At 37.0% G+C, this 26,232-nt stretch overlaps 1 protein-coding gene across 2 annotated transcripts in view; it reads left to right on the top strand.

Annotated features, from left to right (window-relative positions):
* Nucleotides 1-26,232, top strand: part of LOC309475170 (semaphorin-3D) — a 58,856-nt gene that overhangs the window by 9,649 nt on the left and 22,975 nt on the right. For both annotated transcript variants that reach the window (XM_082137825.1, XM_082137824.1), the window contains exon 3: nt 16,434-16,630. In XM_082137825.1, the coding sequence (XP_081993951.1) occupies nt 16,495-16,630 (136 nt within the window). In that variant the 5' untranslated portion in view covers nt 16,434-16,494. The remainder of the gene's footprint in view (nt 1-16,433; nt 16,631-26,232) is intronic.

The raw sequence follows: 26,232 nt of genomic DNA, 5'->3' as shown, positions 1-26,232 counted from the left end.
TGTTTCTTAGTGGTTTCATTGTAATCTGCAGCTGTTTATTCTTCCAGAATTGGGACTGAATGTGTGGAGCTCCACAGTAAAAGTTCAGAATAGGGAACAATAATTACATTTGTTTGCATGTGTTGTTTTATAGTTTTAGTCACACACAAAAAGACTCAAGAAATCTCCTGTCTAGCAATGTATTCACACTGGCAGTATAATGCTATTAAAAGAGAGCTGATCAATGTAATCTACCAGAACACTTTAGCTACCATATTGCAACACTCTGATAACATCTCACATGTAGCATCATCGTGTTCACTTTTGCACAGACAAGACATTTTCTTAGACTAGTTTCACACTTAAGACTTTGGATCCCATTGACTTTCATTTTATTGACAAAAAACAGGCGCAACTATAATCCCACCCAGTTTGAAGCGTTGCTACACTGGAGTGAAAAAGCAAACCGAGCCTAAGTAAAGTGAGCCGAGCCGAGCTCCTGGCCTAAGTCTGTTACACCTCTAAACCTCACTCCCATCCGGGTCACGGCACCAAATGTAACCGGTCTTACTCGACCTGCTCCAAGCGGAATTCGAACCCGGGTCTCTGGCAAGGGAGGTGGGCACTAACAAGGGCGCTAAAGATCGCAGCCGCTAGCGTCAGTCGCTAGTGCACCTCTTGAGGGGAGTGAGGTTTACGCGCACAGCTCTAACTGGCCTACGTCTGTTACACATGCCATTTTAGCTTGTTTCTACAAGGTGTTTCACGGGACCCGTAACAGTTAACAGTTAAACGCTCTGTGACTCAAGTGCAATGCTGTACCAGGTGGGCTACCAAGCAAGCTTACTACAGCAGAAAAGCCATATATATGGAGCTGGTTATGTGATGCAAAGGTCAAAATGTATTAGTTCACAAATCATGCACTCTTGTAAAGGAGTTTTGAGGTCACAACACATGAAAAGAAGTCTTTAGTAATGGATAATCTAGTCCTGTAATCATAATTTGTGTGAAAAGGAGTAAAACTTGCTGGTGTTTTACTGCCTCTAGTTGCTCAGATTACAGTACTGGCGGTGCAGGAATCCCACACTTAACCTTTACACCCTAATATCATGATACAAATTTTTACTGGACCTCAGAGACTAAGGTGTCTTGGACACATACATCTGATTAGCCACATCTTCACATGCCTGTCTAAACCTCCGAACCCTGCGTTCCAGGCCGTCATATAGCGCTCCACCCGGAGCAGGGATACTAGCACCCCCTCTGGCTGGATGACCCTTGAGGTCCCGGCATGTCAGAGAGCTCCGCGGGGATCCCTACCTCCCGGTATGGGGCTCTCGCTCTGTTTTCTCATCCTTTCAAATGAACAGCACTGGAATTCTTCAAGGCCAAAGAGCCAAAGATAAATCAAGTGAAGATTATAGAGGACTGCGCTTCTGCAGTGATAAAAAAAAAAAAAAAATCTTGGGAGTTGCTATCATTCGTGATTTAGCTTCTTCTTTTTTTTTTGTAGCGTCCTACAAGCCTCGTTTCTTTCATAACTGTGATGTGGTTGATTAATTCAAAGGCAGGAGGATCTAATAGTTTTAGTTAAAAGAATAAAAGCTGTCCTTGTAATTTAGTATCCCGCTCACTACTATCTGTTTCGGATTAGGTGTATTTGTGTAAATCATCTTCTGAAGTTATCGCTAGGCTAACTCCTGTCGAGGGCCACATGTTGTGGAGATGCACTCTTTTGTTTTATTATGATGATGCTTGACCCGTTCTGTTTCATCTCCAGGAGTTGCAAATTGCTCTCAAAGGCTTATCAGAGGGAATTCAAAGCTATCTGTAATTGGCTTTAATTAATGTCCTCTCAGGCTCTGTCATGTGAGGCAAAACAGAGTCCAAAACAACCCCTCTAATTTTTATTTATCGCTGCTGTAAATTCAAGTCCCCTCAAATGCCCTGGGAACATGGTACAAAAGAGTGTCTCTGGAAATACTTTGCTTAATTCTACTGGAGTAGCTTATAATCATCGGGGGGGGGGGGTCTGTGGAATATTTATTTTATTTTATTTTATAATGTTTTTATTCTATTCTATTCTATTCTATTCTATTCTATTCTATTCTATTCTATTCTACTCTATGCAATGCAGAGACTTCAAGTTCTTTGTAGGTTGATTTCCCGAAAAGTATGAACTGTGTGACACTGTTGTGTTTAAGCATCCTGACAAGTCAATGCATAGATCTTTTGAATTGGATCAGTTCATTTCTGAATGATTCGTTCATACATTAGAATTTTTTCGAGCAGTTCAGCTCAGTGACTTTTGAACTGTGCCTCTTTTATTCATGTCAACAAAATAATAAATATTCATGAAACTAAATATTAGGTATTATGCATTTTAGTCGATACAAGCTTAATTAATTCATCAAAAAACGTTTATTTAGTTTTATTGATTAATTAAAATGTCTGTCTATTTCGGACACATCAACAAGATAATTAATCATATAATCATATCAATTAATCATTATTAATACTTACTATTCTATAAGCTTAATTAGTAATTGATATCAATTAATAAAACTTAATAAAAGAGACGCATTGATCCATGTCTTTCAGACACATCAACAAAAAAATAACAATTAAACTATATATGAATTAATAATGATTAATTTTAAATATTCTCTTAGCTTGATTATTAATTAATATTAATCAAAAACGAAATCAGAGACTCATGGACTGGAATCGAGTCTCTTTCAGACATGTCAACAAAATGATTAATATCAATTATACTAAATATTGATGAACTATCATTCATTTTAATTATTCTATAAGCTTAATTATGAATTAATCAAAAATTATAATACCAATAATAGTAATAAAAAACAGTCTTTATTTTTGCAATTGTTTTTGATGACGCAAGTGGTGCAGAAAGGCCAATGTGGAAAAAGTGGCAGATGTTTTCCACTGGTGTATAAATGAACCCCCTTCTGTTTCATATTGGGACTGTTCTGCAAACACAAACCCATCAAAGAAAAAAAAATGCTCAAAGGGAAAAGGTCCTCTCTCTCCTCTCAAGCGTAACGATAATGCGTTCCAAATACAGCATACAAAAGCCTCAAGCAAAAGGAAGAGGCGAAAGACAAAATAAGCATGCCATTTTAAACAAACTGGCTCCACTGTCAGTCTGAGTGCAGTCCGAACGTCAGTACTCGAGGTTGCTCCACAGGGAACCGTGACAGCCTGTTTTATGGCTGGTGTGACTTCCAGTGCCTGGAATGAGGTCACTCGGACCACCGGGGAGGAAAACACACGATAAGTCTGTATCATCTGAGCAGGAGTTTGTTGACATTGTCAGTGCGGTCAGACAAATGAGGAGCGCCGCACAAGATAATTGTTAATAATGACAAAATTATGAGATAATTAAAGAGGACTTTGAATGATTACTGACATTAATGTGAATATAAAGTCTGCCTGCATTAGAGAAAACAGTCATTTTACCCGTATAAACAAACCCGTATGATTTTTCTCTCTTCTGTTGAGAGATTTTAATATTGCGCTGGCCGCTCTTTTCCATGTAGTTACAATGAATGAGAAGCTGCAAAAATGATACAAAAATCATCATAAAATGTTTGCGAGAAACAGACAGAAATTTAAGTAAGATACAAAACTCAAGAAACTGATTAAAGGGTTAGTTCACCCAAAAAATTCTGTCAGTAATTACTCACCCTCATGTTGTTCCAACCCCGTAAGACCTTCGTTCATCTTCGGACACTATAACTTGCTGGCCCAGAAAATGTATTAAAGACATCGTTAATATAGTCCAAGTGACTCCAGTGGCTCAATCTTAAGTTTATAAAGCGACGAGAATACTTTTTGTGCAAAAAAAAAAAAAAAAAAAAAAAACGACTTTATTCCACTATTTATTTCCTTCTCTCTGGGCCTCGAGTTTTTTCACGTAGTGTTTTAGCGCAGCGCTTCTGTGTTGTATGTCACACGTAGGCTCACTATGCCAACGCTGGTCATGTGTGTGATGCGTGTGACGTACAACACAGACGCGAAATAAATAGGAAATAAATAGTGGAATAAAGTCGTTCTTTTTTTTTTTTGTTGCACAAAAAGTATTCTTGTCGCTTTATAAACTTAAGATTGAGCCACTGGAGTCACTTGGACTATATTAACGATGTCTTTAATGCATTTTCTGGGCCAGCAAGTTATAGTGTCTTAGAAGCCTATGGAGAAGTGATCCAGCTCTCAGATTTAATAAAAAATATCTTAATTTGTGTTATCGAAGATGAACGAAGGTCTTACGGGGTTGTAACAACATGAGGGTGAGTAATTACTGACAGAATTTTCATTTTTGGGTGAACTAACCCTTTAATCCGATTCATGAACAAATTATTCAAACCAGTTTGATGAACTGAGTCAACTGATGGATTGAAAGGATCCAACTCAAAATAACTTTTTACTCAAAAATTGGGCCACCGACTATATGAGCTAAGCCAAGGTCTACGCGCCAAACATTTGATCAAACGATCAGGGTAGGGTTGCACCAGCCGATTGTAAGTTCTTTCTTAAATTGGAAATTTGAGTCCACACTAGAGGCTTAGTAACTACTAGCTAGTTTGAAAATAACTCTGTACTTTATTTCGTTGCACCATTTATTCATAAGGCAGAACGTAGCTAGTAGGTCGTAAGCGCTCCGTGAAGTAATGCGTAGTCGTATAATATGACGTTTAGCCCCGATGATCCAATAGCAGCCTTCAAATACGTGAGCAGAAGTTGTGTTAAAATGCCGTAAATTTCAGATTATCCTTCATTCTAACTTCTTTTGCCTCACGCTAATAACGGTAAAAATAAGATTCCATTAAATACGATACTTGATCATGAACAACATAAGTGTTTTTATATGTAAATAACATTCAGAAACTGTATTTGAAATGAAATTAATAAGGGTGAATAAATAAATATTTATACAAAAAGCATAAGAAATTACGTTGATTGATTATTACTGATATTTGACATGCACAAGATGGACCGATGCACACGGCGGCGCGCTGTTTAGGACGGGTTCGTGTTAAAGATAGCCGCTAACAAAGTAATCTTTTCACATAACGTTCTCTCTCTTAAAATGTAAGCGAGTGTAAACGTCAGCATTATCATATATGTCTAAAGAATTGAAGTCTTTCAGGTAAAAGAAGAGCTTATTGATGCAGTTCAGTCTGTCTGATATTTTATTCCATTCCAACCGTTACTCTTGATCGGAGGCTGCCGTAAATATTTAGTTTATATGTAGAGTTACGCTTCAACTAAGTTTAATGGTGCAACGCAAAAATATTTAGAAGTGCGTAAGTCGTAACTGAGTGTCCATTTACGTCAAAACTAGGCTAAGTTGTAAATTACGCACATGCAACCGACCCCAGGTGTGTAAATTCCAGGAAATAATTCAGGTCCAAAAAAAATTAAAAAGCGCTAACTCTTAATCTGAGTAAAAGTAATATATTTTATTATTAAGAGGCTTTTTTATTTGGCCTCTTAAGAAAGTAGCTCAAAATCTTCTGATTAAGACGTAGCCTGTAATAACTTTACCAGAATAAAGTTTACCAGAAGAAATAGTTTTTACTCAGTTTGTCTTTAATGAAAGGTAATATTGACTTTAAATGAGATGTGACAACAATTTTTTATTTACACAAACCTCCTTCAGTACTGACTTTGATTTCTCCCTGTTGTTTGTGTTTGTGTTCAAAGCATGTTGTTTTCACACATGTATCCATTATCACACAACAGCCTTTGTTGTGGATCCAAAGCAGGGATGAGTGTGTTTTGTTTGTCTTTACACTGAAACAAGCTGGATTTAAGTCCAGCAGGTGTTGTCTGGCATTCTCTCATCTCAGACTAAACAAAAAAACAAAGCTAGTCTAGACGGTAATGTTAACAAGCTGCCTTTAACAACTCCTTTGTTGTAAAACTCCCAATATAGAGAAGAGATGAGCTTTAATAGAGCGAAACCGTGAACGCCCACCTTTTCCTTGGTTCCAGAAGTATTTTTCCAGTGTGTTCGCCCATAGGTATTGTTAGTGAATAACAGAGATGAATCACAACATGACAACCTTTAATTTGATCTTGAAAAAGGTACACGGCTATATATTATATCTTATATATTATATTATAAATGGAAGAACTCATCCTATCCTAAGCATTGTGAATGATGCAATTGAAACAGCAACAATAAAAAATATAAAACTACAGACTTTCAGTAATTGATAAGTGCAATGGATACAGTATATTAAAATGAATATTAGCAGATATTAAGCAAACAGACAACTCTACTAATAAACTAATGAAAGTTATTTGATATGTGACCCTGGGTCACAAAACCAGTCACAAGTCGCACTGGTATATTTGTGGCAATAGCCAACAATACATTGTATGGGTCAAAATGATCGATTTTTCTTTTATGCCAAAAATCATTAGATATTAAGTAAAGATCATGTTCCATGAAGATATTTAGTAAATTTCCTACCGTAAATATATAAAACATTTATTTTTGTGAGTGAATGCAGCACAATCGTGACCATAAATGGACAACTTTAAAAGGCGATTTTCTCAATGTTTCGATTTGTTTGCACCCTCATATTCCAGATTTTCAATAGTTGTATCTCGGCTAAATATTGTCCTATAACAAACCATACATCAATGGAAAGCTTATTTATTCAGCTTTCGGATGATGTATAAATCTCAATTTCAAAATAATTTACCCATGTGACTGGTTTTGTGGTCCAGGGTCACATATAGATGCATAGTTAGTAGAATAAAGGGGGTTTTCAAAATAAAATGTTACCCTGATTTTTGTTATATTGTTCAGAAGTGGTTATTTTTATGGCAGTTGTGATTCTAGGGGCTAAATATATATATATATATAATAATTTCTAAAGCTGTGCATATTTAAATACTTATTGTTGCCTATACGAATTTTAATGTGATCAAGCTGGAATAAAACGAGCATGTAGGTTGTGCGAGTCATGATTTCAATGCCTGAGGGTTGTCTGCAGTAAAGTCTTGAGAGGAAATCTCCGACGTGGATCTTATCCAAACAGCTAATGGGAAAATCGTCGCCATCCTTCACCCGGCAGGTTCACGCTGCGTTTTAAAGAGTGCAGAAGAGGGGGTCCGTGTGCTCCACCCCAAGGTCATGCCACTGTGAAGTCCTACACTGTTGTTTAGTTGTCCTCCTCACAATTACTAGCTTGCGGAATCCTTGGAAAGGAGGAAATGAGGTGGAATTCTGCACATTGTCTTTCAAATTTCCTATTTCATTGCAAGCGCCAGTGGCATATTGGTTAGGGCTGGCGGTTTGCAATTCAGATTCTCTAGGGAACATTACAAAACCTTCTAGATAGTTGTTTTCCTATTTTTGAGCAACATGTATTGTTTGACTCCTCAAAATCAGCTGTCTGGAATGAATACCACAACATTCCATCGGGATTCTTGAACTGGGGCGATTCGCTCGGCCCATTCCCTCCCCAAACCAGAGTTATTTGCCTAACTGTATTTTCAAACATTTCATTTTCACATCTCTCATGCTGGATATTCTCCCGCTTTTAAAATACACAGACTAACGGCTGTTTATTTTAATGTGGTGAGACGTGATGGGCCGGACAGTCGATCACTTACAGTTGCACATGCTGATTTAAAGCCTCTAGTAGTAGAACGTGAGTTGACGGATTACTAATCATACATTTTTTCCCAGATTTTCCCTCTCCGACTGCTGTGATTCCCAGATGAGCATGGAGCATTTCCGACAGGCAATAACAGAGTTCAGAATGTAGAATGTAGACTCTTTTTCAGATGCTTTGTGGTGATGTTGGACGTCATTAAGTGTGCGGGAATGGGAATCTGGCGCCTCGGATATCAAATTGAATTGCTCTGAATGGCCTCCTCCAGACAATCCTAGATTAAGCGTGCTGAAATTGTTCCATGTTGTGCGCAATTTACATTCTGCATATAGAGCCGATGGGCTTCTTGGATGCTGATAGGAAACAGAAACTTACAGTGGATAGCTAGACAGGAAATTTTCCTTGACACTACGGAAAGATATATCGTTCTTTTGATATATGACATATTACTTAGCTCTGTTTTATCAAGAAATAACAAGATTTAGTTCACATGGTTTGCTGGCATTAAATTGTGCAATGGCTAGAGGAGATGTAGGTTGTAAATCAGTATGTTATTTTATGGAGTTATTGTACAGTATTCAGATTTATGTGGAGACAAGTATAAGATTAGTTTAGATCACAGAAGGAATGTGCTGAATTTTCTTACACTACATATTTTCAGAATTTTATATTTTTTTATTTTTTTATTTTAATGAAAGACTGACAAATCTTTCCTAATCCAAAAATTGGCACTCGTTTCTGTGAGATTTCACTTTATTTTGTTTAGCTTATTTTATTATTATATTTTCCTGTTTTTTTGTTGTTGTTGTTTTTTGTTTTTCTTTCCTGTTTTGTTATGATTTACTGTTTTGTTTTGCTTTTTGTTTCATTTCGTTTTATTTAGCCTTTGTTTTGTTTTGCTTTGCTGTTTTTTGTTTTGTTTTTGTTTTTTTGCTTTGCTTTGCTTTGCTTTGCTTTGCTTCGTTTCGCTTTTTTTTTGTTCAAACTGCGCCATTTAAAAATCTTTGTTTTGTAGGTAATTTCAACTTTAGGTGTCCAAATCATTTTATTCTTTTGTAAACTCTAGGTCTGAAATTAAAGATTACAGTAAAAGTATTTAAGATTACAGTACCTCCCATTACCTTCAAACAATGTTTTGCATTCAAAATGTCAACAGCGATGACATCATCACAGCATTTTCATACTGAATTGTTATTGAGCTGGTCGTTCTTCAATTCTATTATTTTTCTTACTTTCAGGAAATGGGAATGTAGTCGATGTAACAACAATAAGATAATAATAGGTCTTAAACAGAGCAATTCCAAGAGGGCCCTTGCATCATTGGTTGCCAGGCCCTAATAATAGTTGATGTTGTATATTATTCACTAACTCTCTCACATACAGACTCTAAAAAACACATCCTGAGAAGGAGCCCTTGTGTTTTCCCCCCTTCTCATTGTTTCTTGCTGGTAAATGGTTAAAAGAAACAAGAGCATAAAGAATTGCTGGAATTTACTCACCAAAACATGAAACAATGATGTGTAGTAAAAAATAGCATTACTCATCAATGCTGTATATTTGAAAATCCAGATTCCTGGACAAGATGAGGCAGATGTTTTACAATTTTAAATATTATTATAACTTCTAGCCTTTTCAGGCACCCCATCACATCACTCCTTAAGGCAGAAGTGGCCAATAGCCCTGGATCCTGTCAGATTGAAAACAGCTGAAGTGGACAGTTCATCTGTCTCTCTTCATCTTGGTACACCCCACCTTGTCAGACATAGGTGTCTGGAGGTGAGGATTGCAGAGTTGGGCTGGTATGTGAAGGAGAAGTGCTTTCTCTGGTCTGTTGATCACTGACTTCAGTGCAGAACTGGACTCGAGGAGCAGATCGGGATGTTCAAGATCACTGGGGTGTTGGTGTGGGAGTTTTAGGGCTGTACGGTTGAACGATCTCATGCAGGGCAAAGCGTTGAGTCTTCACAGCAATCATGCAACACGGCTACGCTTGGATATTTGGTTATGAAGGAAACCAGAGTTTTCCAAAACTGCCTAGGGGGTCCATCTATTGAGGAATGAGGGAGTTATTGTCCAGCTGAACGTTCACATGAACGCAAACCACAATTGGCCTCCCACCACTCTTCAATTTAAATGAAAGGCCTGCTATGAGATTATTCAAAAAGTCAGTAAAGTTTCACTGTTGTCCAAATGTAAACTGAAAATTCGTTAACAACATGTTAGACTTTGATAAATGAGTGCTTGACTTCAACTTTGAGCACTTGTATGTCCCAGTGGTGGAGTTTAATTTGTATTATAAGTTATATAAGTTTTTGTGGAAAATAAAATATTATGAAGTATGAAAATATTATTTAATTGTGTCTATATAGGATACATAAATTGCTAGGTGTGAAATTAATTATTAAAGTTTGGGGTCAGTAAGATTTATTATTATTTATCATTTTTATTTTTTCATCCAGCAAGGATGCATTAAATCGATCAATGATGACAGTAAAAGCATTTATAACAAAAAAAGTTGCTGCCTTAAATGTTTAAGTACAATCAACTTGTATGTTTAAGTCATTCCAACTTAAATTACATTAAACTGACTTAAAAAAAATGAGTTGAATCTTGTAGAGCTTATAATAAAATAGAAAATCGCTTAACTTATTTTGAGGTTAAGCAATGTCAAAATATAGGTTGTCATAACTTATTGATCATTATTGATTCTAGTAAAAACATTAAAAAAAAACTTAATACAAAAACACACAAATACAAGCTTGATAATACCACAAAAACAAATTAAACACTTCAAAGTTTTGCCCGCTTTGTTCTTCAGGTTTTGAATTCCTACCAGGTTTTGATATATTGAGAATGAGTTCATTTCAACCGGGTGCGGTTTCATGAGTTTTCATTCTTCTAAAATGGTCTCAAAGAGCTTTATGGATGACTTTCCATCTAACTTCTAATTTCCATACATTAAGCAGTTTAACGCGTGTCAAAACAAAAGAACAAATTACTTTTAATAGTAGCAGATTCAACATTTTTTGCCTTTGCATAGATATTTGCAGCGAGGCTGGAGGTCCACACACTCACTCCGTCATGACACCTACCAAAAACACACTCAGATAACCTTGCCGCCCTCTGGCACTCGACACATTTGTCGCTCATTTGTTCCATTATGTTGCAGAGAAACTGTAATCCTTCATGAAAACCTAAAGTCTTCCTAATGAGTTGTGAAGCGGAGTTCATGTAAAGTATCCTTTCTCTACTACAAAATCAGCTGTGTTTGTGTCGCCAGAAGCTCACTAGTGCAACATTACCCATGAGAATGATGGACACCGGGATGAAGACGTCTGTATTCGCGCACTCAGTGAATGATTCCCTGGGAACATGAAACCTTTAGACTGTTGTTTCTCTAAATTGCAGATTTTTGCATTATAAAAAGACTAATGAATTGTGAAAAATTCAGTGTTTTTGAACTGAATGGCAGAGGTTTGGAAAGAAAAGGGCAGATTTTTGAATGTGTTTAGTGTTAAAGCGCCCCTGGGTGCGTGTCCCACCATGTTAAGCTGGTGTCTTTGTGAGTGTTTAACGGGAGACCAGTTGCTTGTTTTTCGGCTGGTTGAGCCCAGTGTTGTTTGTTCACGGCTAGCAGATCTTTTCACAGCTCAGGGCGGATCTTAATGTGCCGACCGGCCCCTTTTCATTCACATTAAGACTTTCAATGAATAAGTAATTTTCTGCAACTCTCTCTGTACAATTTGAGTTTGGCTGCTCATTTTTTAAACCCACTTTCATTTTATACAGTTAAATGTAACTAAGTTGAACAAATTTAATTAGAGCTGGGCGATATGACGGTATAAAATGTGTGACGGTATTTGTGTGGCTATTAGTTTGGTTTACCTTACGTGAAGAAACTGGTAAGAGTCCCTAACAAGTCAACACAATGAAGAACTTGTTAAAAACTGTTTCCTTACTCTTTCGCATGTCTACGAATGTGGATCAGCCAGTCAGAATTCAGAGTCTCTGTTTTCTAATGTTAGATCTCATGAGATCTTATGACAAATGTAACGTTTACATTTTCACGACTTTCAGAATTTTTTATTCTAGAAATATGAAATATTAAGGTGGCCATATTTGAAGAAACACCCAAATACAAGTATATAAGGTTGATACTATCACAAAAACACGTAATTAAATGAAAAAAAAAATTCACCACCAATTTGCCAAAACATCAAATAGTTATGAAATGCCATGAGAGTGTTGGTAATTTATCATATAAATGATTTTTATTGAATTTTCAGCAAAAATTACTATATAATAGCTTATAGATAAACCATAAAAAAATAAAAAAAATAAAAAATGCTATATAAAATTGCCAACGGTTGAAGAAACACCCAAATACAAGCATGTAAGCTTGATAAAATCACAAAATCAAATTCGCCGTAACAAAATAATTATATTATGAAATAGATATACCATTACTATGATATAAAATGGCTCATATTAAAGATTTACATTGCTGAAGAAACATCTATTTGACGTTTACCCAGTGCTAAACGTTCTTTATCGGATGTTTGAACAACATCTGTAGAATGTGTATATGCTTTAAATAAATATATCAATTGTTTGTGCAGAAATATGATGCAGAAAAAAAAGGGGGAAAAAAGAAGAGAATCCTTTAATAAAAAAGTTATTCTTGGCCCAAACTCACATTTAGTTAAACAGACTGCACTTCCGTTTGGTGTCACTAGTGATGTGTGAATGCAGGGAAAGGTGACCGAGTCTGAAGTGGTGGGTTTTGTCGGATCGGATCAGAGATTGTTGGTGCAGAGCGGAGAAAGACTCCCCGCCGGTCCCGCTATTCTGTCCGCTCACAAGCCCAAGAGGAAGTGAGAGTGCTCATCCATTACTTTGACAAAGTCCCTTCCTATGTGTCGCCCTGCATGGATCATTATTTTCCCGTTTGCCTGTGAAGGTGTTTGCAGTCTTTCCACCTTCCAACCTTGAGAGGCTTTTTGAACCAGATGAAACCTCAGTGTGCTTAACTCGTGAGGCTTGGACTGTTCCAGCACCTGGCTTTTTCTCTTTCTTTTTTTTTTTGTATAGGACAATGTCTGAAGTCACTCTTCAAGCTTTGCCAGTCAAGGTTGTAAATTAGGTCATTTTTCGAACGCAACCCTGATAGGCTCTAGTTTTTCGTCATTCTTACCATTGTAGGGAAACGGGCTCTATATCCGGAGTGAGCTGCCATTTCTCTCCTGGTTGAAGCCATGTGGTTTTTGTCACCTGGAAGTGAGTTAATATCAACTACTTCCTCTTCCAGAAGCTTGATGATTTTCCCACAGTTAGTGTTTGTTTGTTGTCTTTCCTCATATTGAAAAAGCTGATGACTAACTGTTGTCTGCAGAGAGCCGGTCAATCTGATGGCAGATTTCATCTGATTCACCACATCTGTGTTTCTTTTCTTTCCCATCAATATTCACAAAGGCTCACTATCCTTTACATGTACGCATTTGGCAGATGCTTTTATCAGAAGTGACTTACACTGCATTCAAAGTATAAAGTATATTCAAAGTTTTCTGCTCAGAATAGGCCTAAGTTTCACCAGACTTTACACCAGTAGTCAAAAGTAAGCGTACAATGTTACAGACTCTAATAGCAGCACATAATGGGTTGCACCCTATCTTGCACCCAGCGCAATTGACTTTGTACACCGATGCATGTATCATTCCTATTTTGCACCCGACGCACAGCGGACTTTTCCCTCCACAGACGCACGTCGTAAATTAAAGAATAAACTTGCGCTCCCCGGGGCGGTTCAGCGCAAAGAGGAGGCGTGGTCCGGCGCAAATGTTCCCTGGTGCTATTTTGCAGTTCCAGAAAACATTTCCGCCACAGACCAGGAAAAACCTAGTCTAAAGTCAGTGGCGCGTTATTCACATACTATTTTAAGGGCGCATGCTTGGCCATAATGTCACGCATATACTTTGCTTCTCTCATCTACACACAGACGCAGCACTTCCCATTTTTGCAAACCATACATAATTACAAGGAAAAATATTACCACACGAGGGAAATCATTGTGGTGTCCATGAAGAAGTGAAAAATAGGCATAAATCTAGCTTACACATTTACCCAAATTATTATACGCCTGTTTAACCGAAGCTAATTTGGGTGGGTTTCTCCCATCCCCATACAATGTCACTTCTCTGTGTTTTACGGCCATGGAACAAGCGCGCCTGCTCTTAAAGGGAATGTGAGATGACGCTTTGATTGGTTTATTTCACGTTACACCCAAACCACACCTATGAATAATGAAGCTACTTCAGACCAACCCATTTTAGATTTGCGCCCGAGATCCACCTACAAAGTTACTTGCGTTTCGCGTTTGATACTTGCGTTTCAGATCGTTAAAATAGGGCCCAATAGGTCTAACAGCAATACTGTTCATGCACTTTTTGCACGCTTTTTATTTTATTTTATTTTTTATTATGTAGTTTATGGCTTAGAATAAGTTGCAAAGTGGACCAGACTTTACGCCAGTAGTCAAAAGCAAACGTACAATCTTACTGACTCTAGTAGCAGCACATAATAGGTCACAAGTCTCCAAAGAACCATTAATAATGATTGAAACCATATCCCACTCATTCTATAAAAACCAAAGCCACCGAAGGGACGTTTCAATGCCACATAATTCAAATCTCTCCTGCTCTCCCAACTGAATACATATCTGCTAAACCGAGACATAAAGAATACCACAAGTGCTCTAATGATCTAATGAAAAATGTGCCTATATTAGTATCCTCCAGACCATCACCACCTTGCACAGCTCACACATAGTTGTTGTCGGGCCAGGAATGATATGTTTTCTCTTGCTTTCTCAGGGAGGTTTGAATCAACAAACGGAGCTAACAAGAGTCCCTGATCTCTCCTTTAGCACCTGCGCTCACGCCAGCACTGTAAATCCAGTTAAACTGGGAAATGAATTCCGGCTATTTGATGTCTGATAAACATAGCTGATTTTCACGTTAAAACCCATTTCGCGATAAATCTTTCTGCGTACCGAAGAGCATTTGGTTTCCGTCACTCGAGGAACTTGAATGGAGTTATTATGTCCGAATAACAGCGTAATGAGCTTAGATTTTGAGGTGATGAATGGAGCAATAGAGAAAGCCTATCTTCATTTTGCATATGTTTGAGCTCAAGCCCTTTTTTCGTGTCGAAACCGTCCCCAGGGGTCCCCTCGCGAGTCTAAGTGGCGCAACACACAATACCCTCATGATGGGAAAATGCTTTCCCTGAGCGCCAACACAAAAAGTTCTGCTCTCTCAATGAGCTCGCCAATTGTTGAACTTTCTATACTGTGCGTTGTACGAAACGGACAAATGAAATCCATTCCACTGGACTGAACTCTTGCGTGTCCTGTGACAGTGGCTGGCGGTTCGCGTTTACAGGAGGAAGCCGCTCGAGTGTTTCTAGGTTGCGCATGCGATCTGTTTATGTAGGGTGACCTCTGAAAGGAAAGGGAATAAAGATCAGGGCAGCTGATTAGCCATGGGAACTTTTCTCGAGACAATGCTCCGGTTTCCTTCTCGGCGCGAGGCTTGTTCTCGCGCAGTCGTGTGAGCTCGGCACGCCGCTCACGCGCTCTGGAGGGTTTCGGGTTTCCAGTCGGTGCTGAGAATCAGTTTGTTCTTGGGGTAGCATCTGTTGCACCTCCTGGTTTAAGCACTTTTTGACCTTAGGAGACTGTAAACCACATTGGGTGGTGCTAGTGTTACTTGGGCCGATGTTGCACATTCTGTTTAGAAAAGATGACATCTGCAGGGTTAATGTCTCATTGTGAAAGAATGCCATCTGGAGTTACATCCATACTGAGGCCAAAAAAAAAATCAGTTTGATGTGGAAAAACTTTGATTCTGGATGAAATTGAAAAATGTGTGGGTTTCAAATTGGAAACATCTTTTATTTAGCATTTAATGTTTACATAATGTTATTTTTATTTAACGTTTATTTAATTCTATAAATAAATGTTAAATATGTTTTCAAGCCATTGCTTTGCAATTTTTTGTGAAATCTGTTAGCAATTGCGGAGTGAAAATTGTTATATTATATTATATTATTATAATTTAATATTGATAAGCAACAGATTACGGAAACAAAACAGGTTGTGAATGGCGTTTCATGTTTACAGTAATTATTATTATTATAGTAATAAATACTGTATTTCTCTGGCGAAATTTCTAAAAGGTGATGTAATTTAATATATAATAATATATAATATATAACAGCGACATCAGACACCACTGTAAATAACGGTTTATTTTTAATAAGGATTAAAATATACAATTATTCTCCAAAAGAGTAGTCCATTATGAATTATTATAGATAATTTATAGACACTTAAAAAGAATACACATTTAAAAATATTTTTTTATATATATACAAAAATAGAAAAACTATTTAGAAATATAATAATTGTATAATTCTATGTTAAATAGCTTTTCATTTAATTGTAAATATATTTTATATTCAATTCATATATTATAGATTTATTTAATTAATATATTATATTGTATCATATTATTATGTTCAATAATATAGAACTAGTCTGATTATATAAAATAGTCTGAATATAAACACTTATTATAGGCATACCGTAGTGATTCAGGATAAGACAAAAACAAGTTTTGGAAGATAGATTCATTATGTACTCGCTCATTATATACATTTTGAAAAAGAAAAAAAAAAGTGAAATTGTGTTCCTTTAATTTTGACGCACATGCTCATATCTGCTTGTTATTTCTCCAGCACTACGAAGGTGATGTGACATTGAAGACAGCCTGTACTGTCAGAAAACAGGAAGCTGGAGATGAGGATTGTGGGATTGTGGAGGGCTGGGCAATACAGTCCCCTGCTGGTCTTTCTGCTCCACTCGCTGTTGCCTCTTATACGGTCCAGTAATGCTGGAAACCAGAATATACCACGACTACAGCTCTCTCATACAGGTCAGAACTCACACTCTTACACACTGACACTCAAAAACTCAATTTGACGTTCACTTTCATAGAGAGAGTCAAAAGGCAGCAGAAAATGGTCAAATCATGTCTACAACACTAATAGCTTTGCTGTGGCAGTCTGAAATCTTCAGGTTAATCTTTTCTCTGAAGTCTTTAATGAAGAGCGCTAGTAGACAGAGATCAAGCTGCCTTTCCTTCTTTCCATTTGTCCGTGAGGACATCAGCAGGGTCAGGCAGCAGAGGAAGAGAGCCATTAACCTCTGCTTCCTGAAAATGTACAGAGTTAATTTTTATTAAACTTTTTTTGCTTTGTTTCTGTTCAAATTTAATTTAATAATATCACATAATATTGCACTAACTATCTTAAATATCATCATGTAGGCTAGTAATGAGAACAGCGATTACAGCAATGTGATTTATTTTTAGCAATATTTATTCAAATATACAATATACATAATTATAGATTAATGATTTGTTAAATCTAAAATGTATTTATATATTAATGAAAATATTAATAATGAAAATTATAACAATAATATTTTTTAATTAAATATTCCATTTTGTAGATATATTTTTGTATTTTGTATTTAATGTGTTATTACTTAAAGTATTACTTAAAGTTCATTATTTATAAAAATATTTAAATTATAATATATATACAGTATATATATGAACACGTATAATAACACATTCATATTAATTTAAATTAATCATATATTAATATGTTCAGCTATATTAAAATATTTAAATGAATATCAGAAATATCAGAAATGAAAATGTACTGCATGTGATAATCTGACGCTTTTTCATCTGCCGCTCCCCATTTTTATCTAAGTAAAATACAATTTGAATAAAAAAAAAAAGTTTTTAATTGCAATAAATACATTTAATAAATCTTTAATAGGCTACATTTTATTAAAAGATATGGCTACATTTTATTTCAATATTCCACTTTAGACATTCTACTAACTATAAGTAACGTTGCAACTTCACGTCAACTAACTCTCATTTATTTGCAACTACAGGTCAACTAACTCTCATTAATTAGGTTAGGTGTTAAGGTCCTTACACACTGAGTCTGAAATTTTCGCTTGTGTTTTTTCATATTCGTCATCCCAAAAATTCGTCACACACAGAAACCTTGCGCACTGAGTCCGATGTGTATTAATTAATCCATTGCTAAAAAATTCAAAGAACAATACAGAATGGAGTCTTAGAGCAGTGATGATGATTTTGTTGTCCTCTCTCTTCTTAAAAAGAGAAAAGGAAAGAGGACACATTGGGTCCATCCAACAATCCTGAGATTGCGTAGAGATGAAGGAGAGTTCCACCTCCTTATCAAGGAGCTGCGGGATTATCCCGAGCGATTCAAGCTTACTTCAGGATGTCAGTGGCTCAGTTTGATGCTTTGCTAGCAATACTGGAGCCACATAATAAAAAGAAAACCACTAATTTCCGTGAACCAATTGATCCTGAACAGGTCTGGGTTTGGGCGTGCGCTTGTACGGTGGCTCTGAATTGTCAAAACACCTCCCAGAATGCTTTCTATAGATGCAAATTTTTATTTTATTTTTAGGACGGACGAAAGTTTCGGAGGCAGTGTGTAAACGTGATTGACAACATGAGGTCGTATTTATTTTTTAACCTGCGAAAATTTCGGACTCAGTGTGCAAGGACCTTTAGTGTTCGGGTTAGTAGAATAAGTTGACGTACTTGCAAAGTTATTTATAGTCAGTTGAATGTCTGATGGGGTCTGGCCATCAAAGTTTCAGCAGATATTAAGCAGATATTAAGCTAATACTCTAATGAGATGTTGGCGACATGTAGTTGCAAAGTTACTAATAGTTAGTAGAATGTCTAAAGTGGACCATCGAAATAAAGTGCAACCAGATATTACCCAACAAAACTCAATTTACAACTAACTAACCTCCCCTGGCAAAACCACATTATCACTTATAAGGACGTAATCTATGGGCCGCATTAGCTAAACGTCCAGCCACCCAGTGATACGTCAGCGGATTAAATAAATAAATCTTTAATAGGCTAAATCTTATTAAAAGATATGGCTGTGACTGTCTGTCTGGACACCCACGCCACACAGTCGCATCCACTGAGCCGTCTCCCATTATCAGCACGTCCCAGCCGGGCCTGTTTCTGACCCCTCAGAACCTCCCGGGACCTGCGGGACTCGGCGGCTTCCTCACAGGAAGGTACTGTATACAGTGGCGTCGGACAGCGCGATGTACCTCCAGTAGTAATGTGCTTCCCATTATCTCCAGGGCTGTTAATAGAAGACTCCAAACGTGCTGATGATCTCAGGGGCGCCATCTGTTTACGAGCGCGGGGCGGCGGACGTACAATGGTTGGCAGAGAGACGTAAAAGCCAGACGTTATTCATTAATAGAGAGGAGTGACTTGTTTGGCTCGCAGGTATCTCAAGACTGAATTGAAAGCCCACACTAAAGAAGACAGGACATGAGATCAAGTAAACAAAGAAGTCTTTTGAAATAGCGGAATATGACGGTTTTATGAAGAAGTCAAACACAAGCTATTGAGGGGCATGATGGTTCTAATTTTTCTTTTTGGTGATAAAATCACATGCATGCTACCAACCCTATAGTATCTGTAAAAAAAAAAAAAAACAGCCAAAAAATGTACAGTAGCTAGTGTGATTACGCTAAAAAAGACTTGTTTGGTGGAAAATCCGTAGTGTTGCTACATTTAAGTGGTTGCAGTGAGTTGATTTTCCCCCCAGAACGTATAGTTTTGATGCTCCAACACCCCTAAAACACCTCCGCAACATACAAATTCAGCAGAGAATTCGCCTATCCCCACCAGAGAGAAAATCGCATTGGGCTAATTTTGACTGGCTGTTGGGCTACTTTTGTTTGCGCAGACCTGGCAACCCTGATCATAGTTGATCCACCTACAGTATTATACCAACCCTGTACTGTGTCATACAGGCAAATAAAACAATGAATCCGTTTTTTTTTTTAACTGGTTGTAAAATCTCCACAACTGTACTGACACCAAACAGTAGTTAATGTAGTAGCTAATGTGTCTTATTATGCTAATGCTAATGTGTAACATCTAGTAGCTAATTTGAATCAGTCAAATGAACCGTTCGATTTGAACCAATGAACTAGACAAGTGTGTTTGATTATCACTTCATTTTTGCTCTGCTATAAAGTAGCGTGTGCAATAGTGTGATGCTAGCATTTGGTCATGATGATGCTAATGATGGAAAATGTAGCTTGATACTGAAAAATCAGTGGTTGTTCTTGTTTTATATGACTGAAAAATGTGTAGTGTAATCTAATTTGCTCATTTGCTAATGTGTGAAGTGAAGTTTACTACCCAGCACTGATCTCCTCGTGTTTTATTGAAAAGCAGCTATCGTACTTTCCCCTTAAAATGACTTGGTTCATTATTTTTGAATTGAGTCAACTTCCTCACGTTTAAACTGCTTGTTTAACCTCTGAAGATGAAGTTCTTCTGGCAGAAACACATACAATTGATTTTCCAGTATCCGCTGACTTTCCCACTGGTGTTTACCAAAACTCCCGCAAATTTGGGGATTTCTTTCTGACAGATGGGTGGATTAAAACCAAAAGAAACATTCCTGGCATTTGAGACTGACTAAATGTCTCAGTTTCTCCACGACAGGAAGGGTTTTTTGCTTCACACCCACTGTCATTTTGACAGCTTCGCTTCATAGTGTGTGTAACGGAAAGATTTGAGAGGAATATTATCAAAACACTGGACACACAATGAAGATTCTTCAACATAAACCTGGGAAACAGATTTTTCCGTAATCTGAAATACTAATTTATATGATTAAAATGAGTCTTTACTCTGAAACTGCTATCATAAATATATTGAGATCATGTGACCAACTGTGTCTTGCAGTTTGACCTAATAAACAAAATAATGTCCAACACAAGTCATATTGGTTGTATAAGAAGATTCATATGCAATTACATTGTCCATGTTTTTATTTGAAATTTTCAAGATTTTTTGACTGGTTCACAGTGGTGTATTTCAAAGAGAACCACTAAATTAAGCTGGGTTATTTTCACAATAGCCCTCAGAGGGCAAATCTTAGTAAGACGGTAAAACATTTTTATTACAGTCTCTGTCATCGCAAAAATACAGCTCTTTGGCTCTCGGAATGTGACCTGTGGGATGTAGTTCCTGATAGTTGACTCAGTGCTGCGTCACAGTGATGACCCCTGCCTGTGCAAATCCTTTGAATCCATGGCAAAAAAGGTGCAGGAGATAAGCACAGCAGATGACTCGGGGTCCCGGGCTCTGGCGGGGGGTAATGACACTATCGGGACATTAACACTGAACAGAGCCAGGGAGAAGAATGCTGCTAATTAGAGGAAGGAAAGGTGAAGACGATGAAGTTTCTCAGAATAAACCTTCTGAATATTTAGAGAAAAGATTAGCCATAAACTTAAAATACACTCGAATGTCATTTTGATTTGAACTTGAATGGCATGTATTTAAATATATTTGTAATGATGAAGTTGCAATTTAGTACATTTAAAAAATATATACTTTAAATATAATATTGAATGACACTGCAGTTAAAATTATAATCAAGTACTTTACATGTGTTTTATGTTAGTCAACACATTAACATAAATGTACTTCTTTAAAGAATGACAAAAGATTATTAAAGCAATGATTTAATAGTAAAACTTTTAATTCGACAAAGTGCACTTTTCAAGTGTGTTAAACATAGTCAAGAAAGTGCACTCTCTTTAAGTACCATTTAATGGCCTTTTTCGTTAATATTATATTATCTAGTACATACTTTTAATACTTACTTTTCCACAAGGGTAACTCCTCTAGTTTTTTACCGCCTGCCCTAATTCGCTAATATGCACAACATGCTATAGTATATACAGTACAGCGTGTCTGAAGTGCACTGAACAAGCTGTCGCATCTGCATTTGCTTACTTGCAAAGTATGTTTCTTGGATAACTTGGAACTGATTTCTACTTGTGCACGAACCTGGAAGTCGGTCACTCTTCCCTCTTTCTCTCTAACCTTCAAAAATATATTTATTATTCGTTCATATCTACGCTTAGAGCAACATTTCATTTCAGTTGTGTCTCCTGTTGAAGTGTCCTGACCTCAGTCTTTATAATGCAAGACAAAACATCCACCCAAACCCTAAACATCATGGTCAATCTGCTGAATTTTTCTAATCATACTTTCAGACCAGAGCACAGCAACCTTGTGGCAATTAATCAATGCCAAAGCCATTCCACTCTCATCTAAAGCAGTTTAAGTTGCAGAACGATGATAGATAAATCATAGTGTGTCTTGAGCAAAGCAGCAAGGGCTTCGGTTTGGTTCAGGTCATTGACAGGACTTGGGTTGCCTCACTTGACTTGATTATCTCCCACAAACTGCACTTAAGTAGCACATACGTCCATGTGCGTGTCCATGTGTGTTTGCGAGCGCACTTTCAACACCTCCAGCCCAGGACTGAAGCAATTAAACATGCACCCCCATGGCCCTTTAGGGAGATGACATCGTTCAGAGCGTTCCAGAGCGTGATGAAGAAAACAACTCCTGGGCCGAATGTACAGCAGCGGAGACCTCTCATCAGCGCTGGGCATCTGTCTGAGGCACACTCTCCCCCTAGAGAGAGGAATTTAGTCCACGCTCTTCCTAAATAGGCAGCGAACTCAACAACATGTAGGTCACAACCACAGAAACCTCCAGTGGGATGTGCTGGTCATCAGAAGACCATTATTCTTAGTTTATGTTTTCCTTCAGGGTTCTTCAACACACAATGAATGGGAAGTCATTGTTTATCATTCTGTAGACAACACATTTTACTCTTATTAGAAAACAAAAGAAAATTATGTTGTTATCTACTCACCCTCGTGTCGTCTAAAGCAATTCTACAGGCATCTGATAAATGGTGTACCTCAAGGCTATAGCTTAGGTCCTATTGCATTTTAGATTTGAAGGAATAGTTTACCCCCCAAAATTTAAATCTGACATAATTTTCTCACCCTCATATAATTTTAAACATGTATGCTCTTATTTTTTTTTCTGTGGAACACAAAATAAAAAAAACATTTTAATCTTTATACAACTATAGAGAAAAATTATCTTCATGTAACAATCACATGAATAACAAATTAAGTTGGGTTGTGTTCCTCACACAAAGCTGTCACATGATTCCAGCAGACTCACTTTTCCTTGGTCTTAAACAGATCTTGAGATTCTTGTTGAGTCTAATGTTATTTCAGAGTGCTTAGCTGACTGTGGTTGACACAAAGTTTGCAAAAGTTCACCGATCTGAAGTTTGGCACCAACAGCGAGTTTGAGGAAGTACAACAACCTCCTAATCTTTGCTGCAAAGTCTCACAAAGCCTGTAAAAACAAATGTATAGACACAAATGAAAAATTAGCATCTAAACCCGCCTTGGAAGATTAATCACCATCTGTGGGATATTTTACAGACCAGACTTACATAGTACAGTGTTTCCTAAGGCAAAGACATGAGGATGCCCTCAAATCCACCGAGCAATGTGATGATAGATAGATAGATAGATAGATAGATAGATAGATAGATAGATAGATAGATAGATAGATAGATAGATAGATAGATAGATAGATAGATAGATAGATAGATAGATAGATATGGTTTAACTCTGGGAGATCTGTGTCGTATATCACAATGTTTACATGGAGGGAATTAAATACTAACAAAGTTAGTAAAAGCTGACAGAAGGTCTGTATTTATAGGCAGTTAATGGCTTGCTCTGGTCTGTTTGAAACATACAATAATGGTGTTTAGTTACAAATTTGTTCTCTTTTGCTGGTTTAAAGTGCATCAGTCAGTTTAAAGGCTTTTTAGAAAGACCTAATAAACGGGGACAAACAATTGCAATTTAATTGTTAATTAAACTAAATAACTGAGTCTGGCGAAACGAAAACCTCTTTAAAGTCCCAAGACAGTGACTTTACTCCATGAAAAAAGGTTTTTAAAACCTATTTCTGCAAAGACATCCATTATTTGCCATTTGAATGTAAACCTAAAGCTGATAAATGAACAAAATGCTTTTGGTTTCCCATTCACTCTTTTACACTGCTTCTGCTAATGCGGGTGACCCAGAACACAGCTTACAGCCGGCGCTTGTGGGTCATTCGAATGACTAGCTGTCACTGACCCAAAGGAAAAAAAAGAAGTCCGTTTAAATGGAGTCAGTCTATGTCTTCCATCACCACAAAAAGCTTTTCTGGACAGTTTGAAAAAAGACAAATGGGGAAAAGACAGGGAAATTGATGAATGTGGGAGATAAATGAGGTGGTATATTGATGTTAACACTTCTCCCACCCTCAGAGCGAGTGTCAGTTTCATGAATCGCAGCAAATGCAACTGTATATTTTTCCGTGACTGATGAGATTTCTTATTCAGAGAGGAAATATTTGCTCTTCGTTGACTTTTTGAGTTTTTTGTTGAAGACTCTGTAAAGTCAAAATAAAAGCCACTAAAAGATTTTGAATTTAATTCAAGACTATTTTCCTAAAAGTATATTAAAAGTTCAAGCATGCCTTAATTTATACGCTACTTAAATGTAATTTCTCTTCAGAAGTTGTGCTGTTTGCCTTAGGAACAGATCAACAGTGCACACTAGAGGCCTGACGCCAATTTTCTCCAGACCTGTTTATACAGGAGGAAACATAATGACAAGAAGAACATTCACACCTTGAACGTTTCTTGTGTTCGTCCTGAACAAACAGTTGGAAAACGATGAGACTTCCATGCATCCAGGCATTGATAAACAGAAGAGGATGTAGGTCAGCCACCTGATACAAAGACTAAACAAACATCGCCATCATTCTCACAGTAATAGCACACATACACTTGTGAATTCCCATTGACTTATATTGCTTATATCATAATCATTTCAGGCTTTGTGGATTGTCCAAGGACTTTTTGGACGGGTTTACTATATTTGTGTGGTCACTTTGGCTCTCACAACTGTGGCAAAATAAAAATAAAGTCATCATCATTACTGTCTCTTAACAGACAGAATTATCAGGAGAGATATTTTATACAGCTCTTGGGGAACTCTTAATGTTTTATTAGTTATCATTAGGCGCTCGCCCGCAGCCTTTGTCTTGCCAGTTCTGTTTTATTGCAAGTCGTTTTGACAAATCCAAACCAGATTCATTCAATCCAGTTTCGTTCTTATTCAGAAACGTTGTGCTGCTATTGCCACAAGATAAACGCTTTGATTGCCCTAAAGACTTCAGAAAACTACGATAATCAAATCTCCAGTGATTCTAATGGTATTACACTTTTATCGGTGGTTTATAATAACGGTTGAAAGTCTAGTCTTGTAGTATTGATTTTCATCAGTAATTGAGTTTTCAGTCAAAACCTGATCTTTATCTAGGAAACTGACTCTTAATGTTCTTTTTAGCAGAACTGTTGACTGCAGTTTTACAGACGGGTCACTTAAAGTTCATAGTGCTTTCCTGACCTTCTTAAAATCTCAATCAAACTGTTTCCTTTTTCCTCTTAATCGAACCTCTTATCTCTAAATATCTTGCTAAGCAAGCTATGTATTCGCTGTTGCATTATCGTAACTTATACTCTCCACAAACTCAAGAAACTCATCTTACAGTCCCGAAATCCATTTATGCCTATACTTTAGTCACTACAAATCAAATTTCACTGCACTTAGTGCACAAACAAATCTTCTATACCTACACATAAGTTGAATGTTTGAGAAAATGTTTGCATTGTAGCTTGTTCTGTAAAAGCGTAAAGATTACGATCTGCATGATATGGTTGGTGTGTGAAATTCTGATTTGTGGAGTAAAAGGTACGTCTGGTCCAAACTGTAGTGAAGCCAGCTTCAGATTCCAGATGTTCTGTGCAAGACGTCCAGAATGTGTTACAGGTCAAGGACAGTTCAGTCTCTGAAGCACTGCTCTCAGACCTACTGCCTATATGGACAGTTGCCTTCTAAGGGGCCATTCAAGTGTGTTATGGCGTTCCAAAACAACGAAAATGTAGCGCGACAAAATGCAACAGAATACAGGAATCTTGAGATGTGTTTAAAACGTTCTTACTGTTGTGACGCTAGGCGCTAATGGCAATCTAACTGAAATGTCACTCACAAGTTTCTTATTTGAAACACACTTCATATGCAGTAAATCTATGTGGAGTTCAAATAGAATTCAACTCAATTCAGTTTGATGTTAGCATGTCGCTAAGCTAATAATGTTAAACATAAAAACCTAACATTGTAAAATTAAATAAAGTGTTTAATCAGCCATTTTTTATCAAAGGCTGTTAAAACTTATTTAAAAACTTAAACTTAAACTTATAAAACTTAAGGCTGATTTGAAACACTCGTACAATCACAATTGATTCCAAGAGTTTAATGGTAGCATGTTGCTAAGCTAACAAGTAAAATATGTAACGCACACAAATATCGGGTAAACAGAGCCTTTTAACTTTCTTTATCATTGCTTTTCAGTACTGACTTGTCTCTTGACTCATCCGCCATCTTGGATTACATTTTTCACTGACCTTGTTGCAT

This window comes from Leuciscus leuciscus, assembly GCF_965113295.1.
Source record: "Leuciscus leuciscus genome assembly, chromosome: 15".
In the NCBI taxonomy this organism is placed as follows: domain Eukaryota; kingdom Metazoa; phylum Chordata; class Actinopteri; order Cypriniformes; family Leuciscidae; genus Leuciscus; species Leuciscus leuciscus.
The sequence above is the reverse complement of the archived record's forward strand: the minus strand, read 5'-3'. Positions and strand labels throughout refer to the sequence as shown.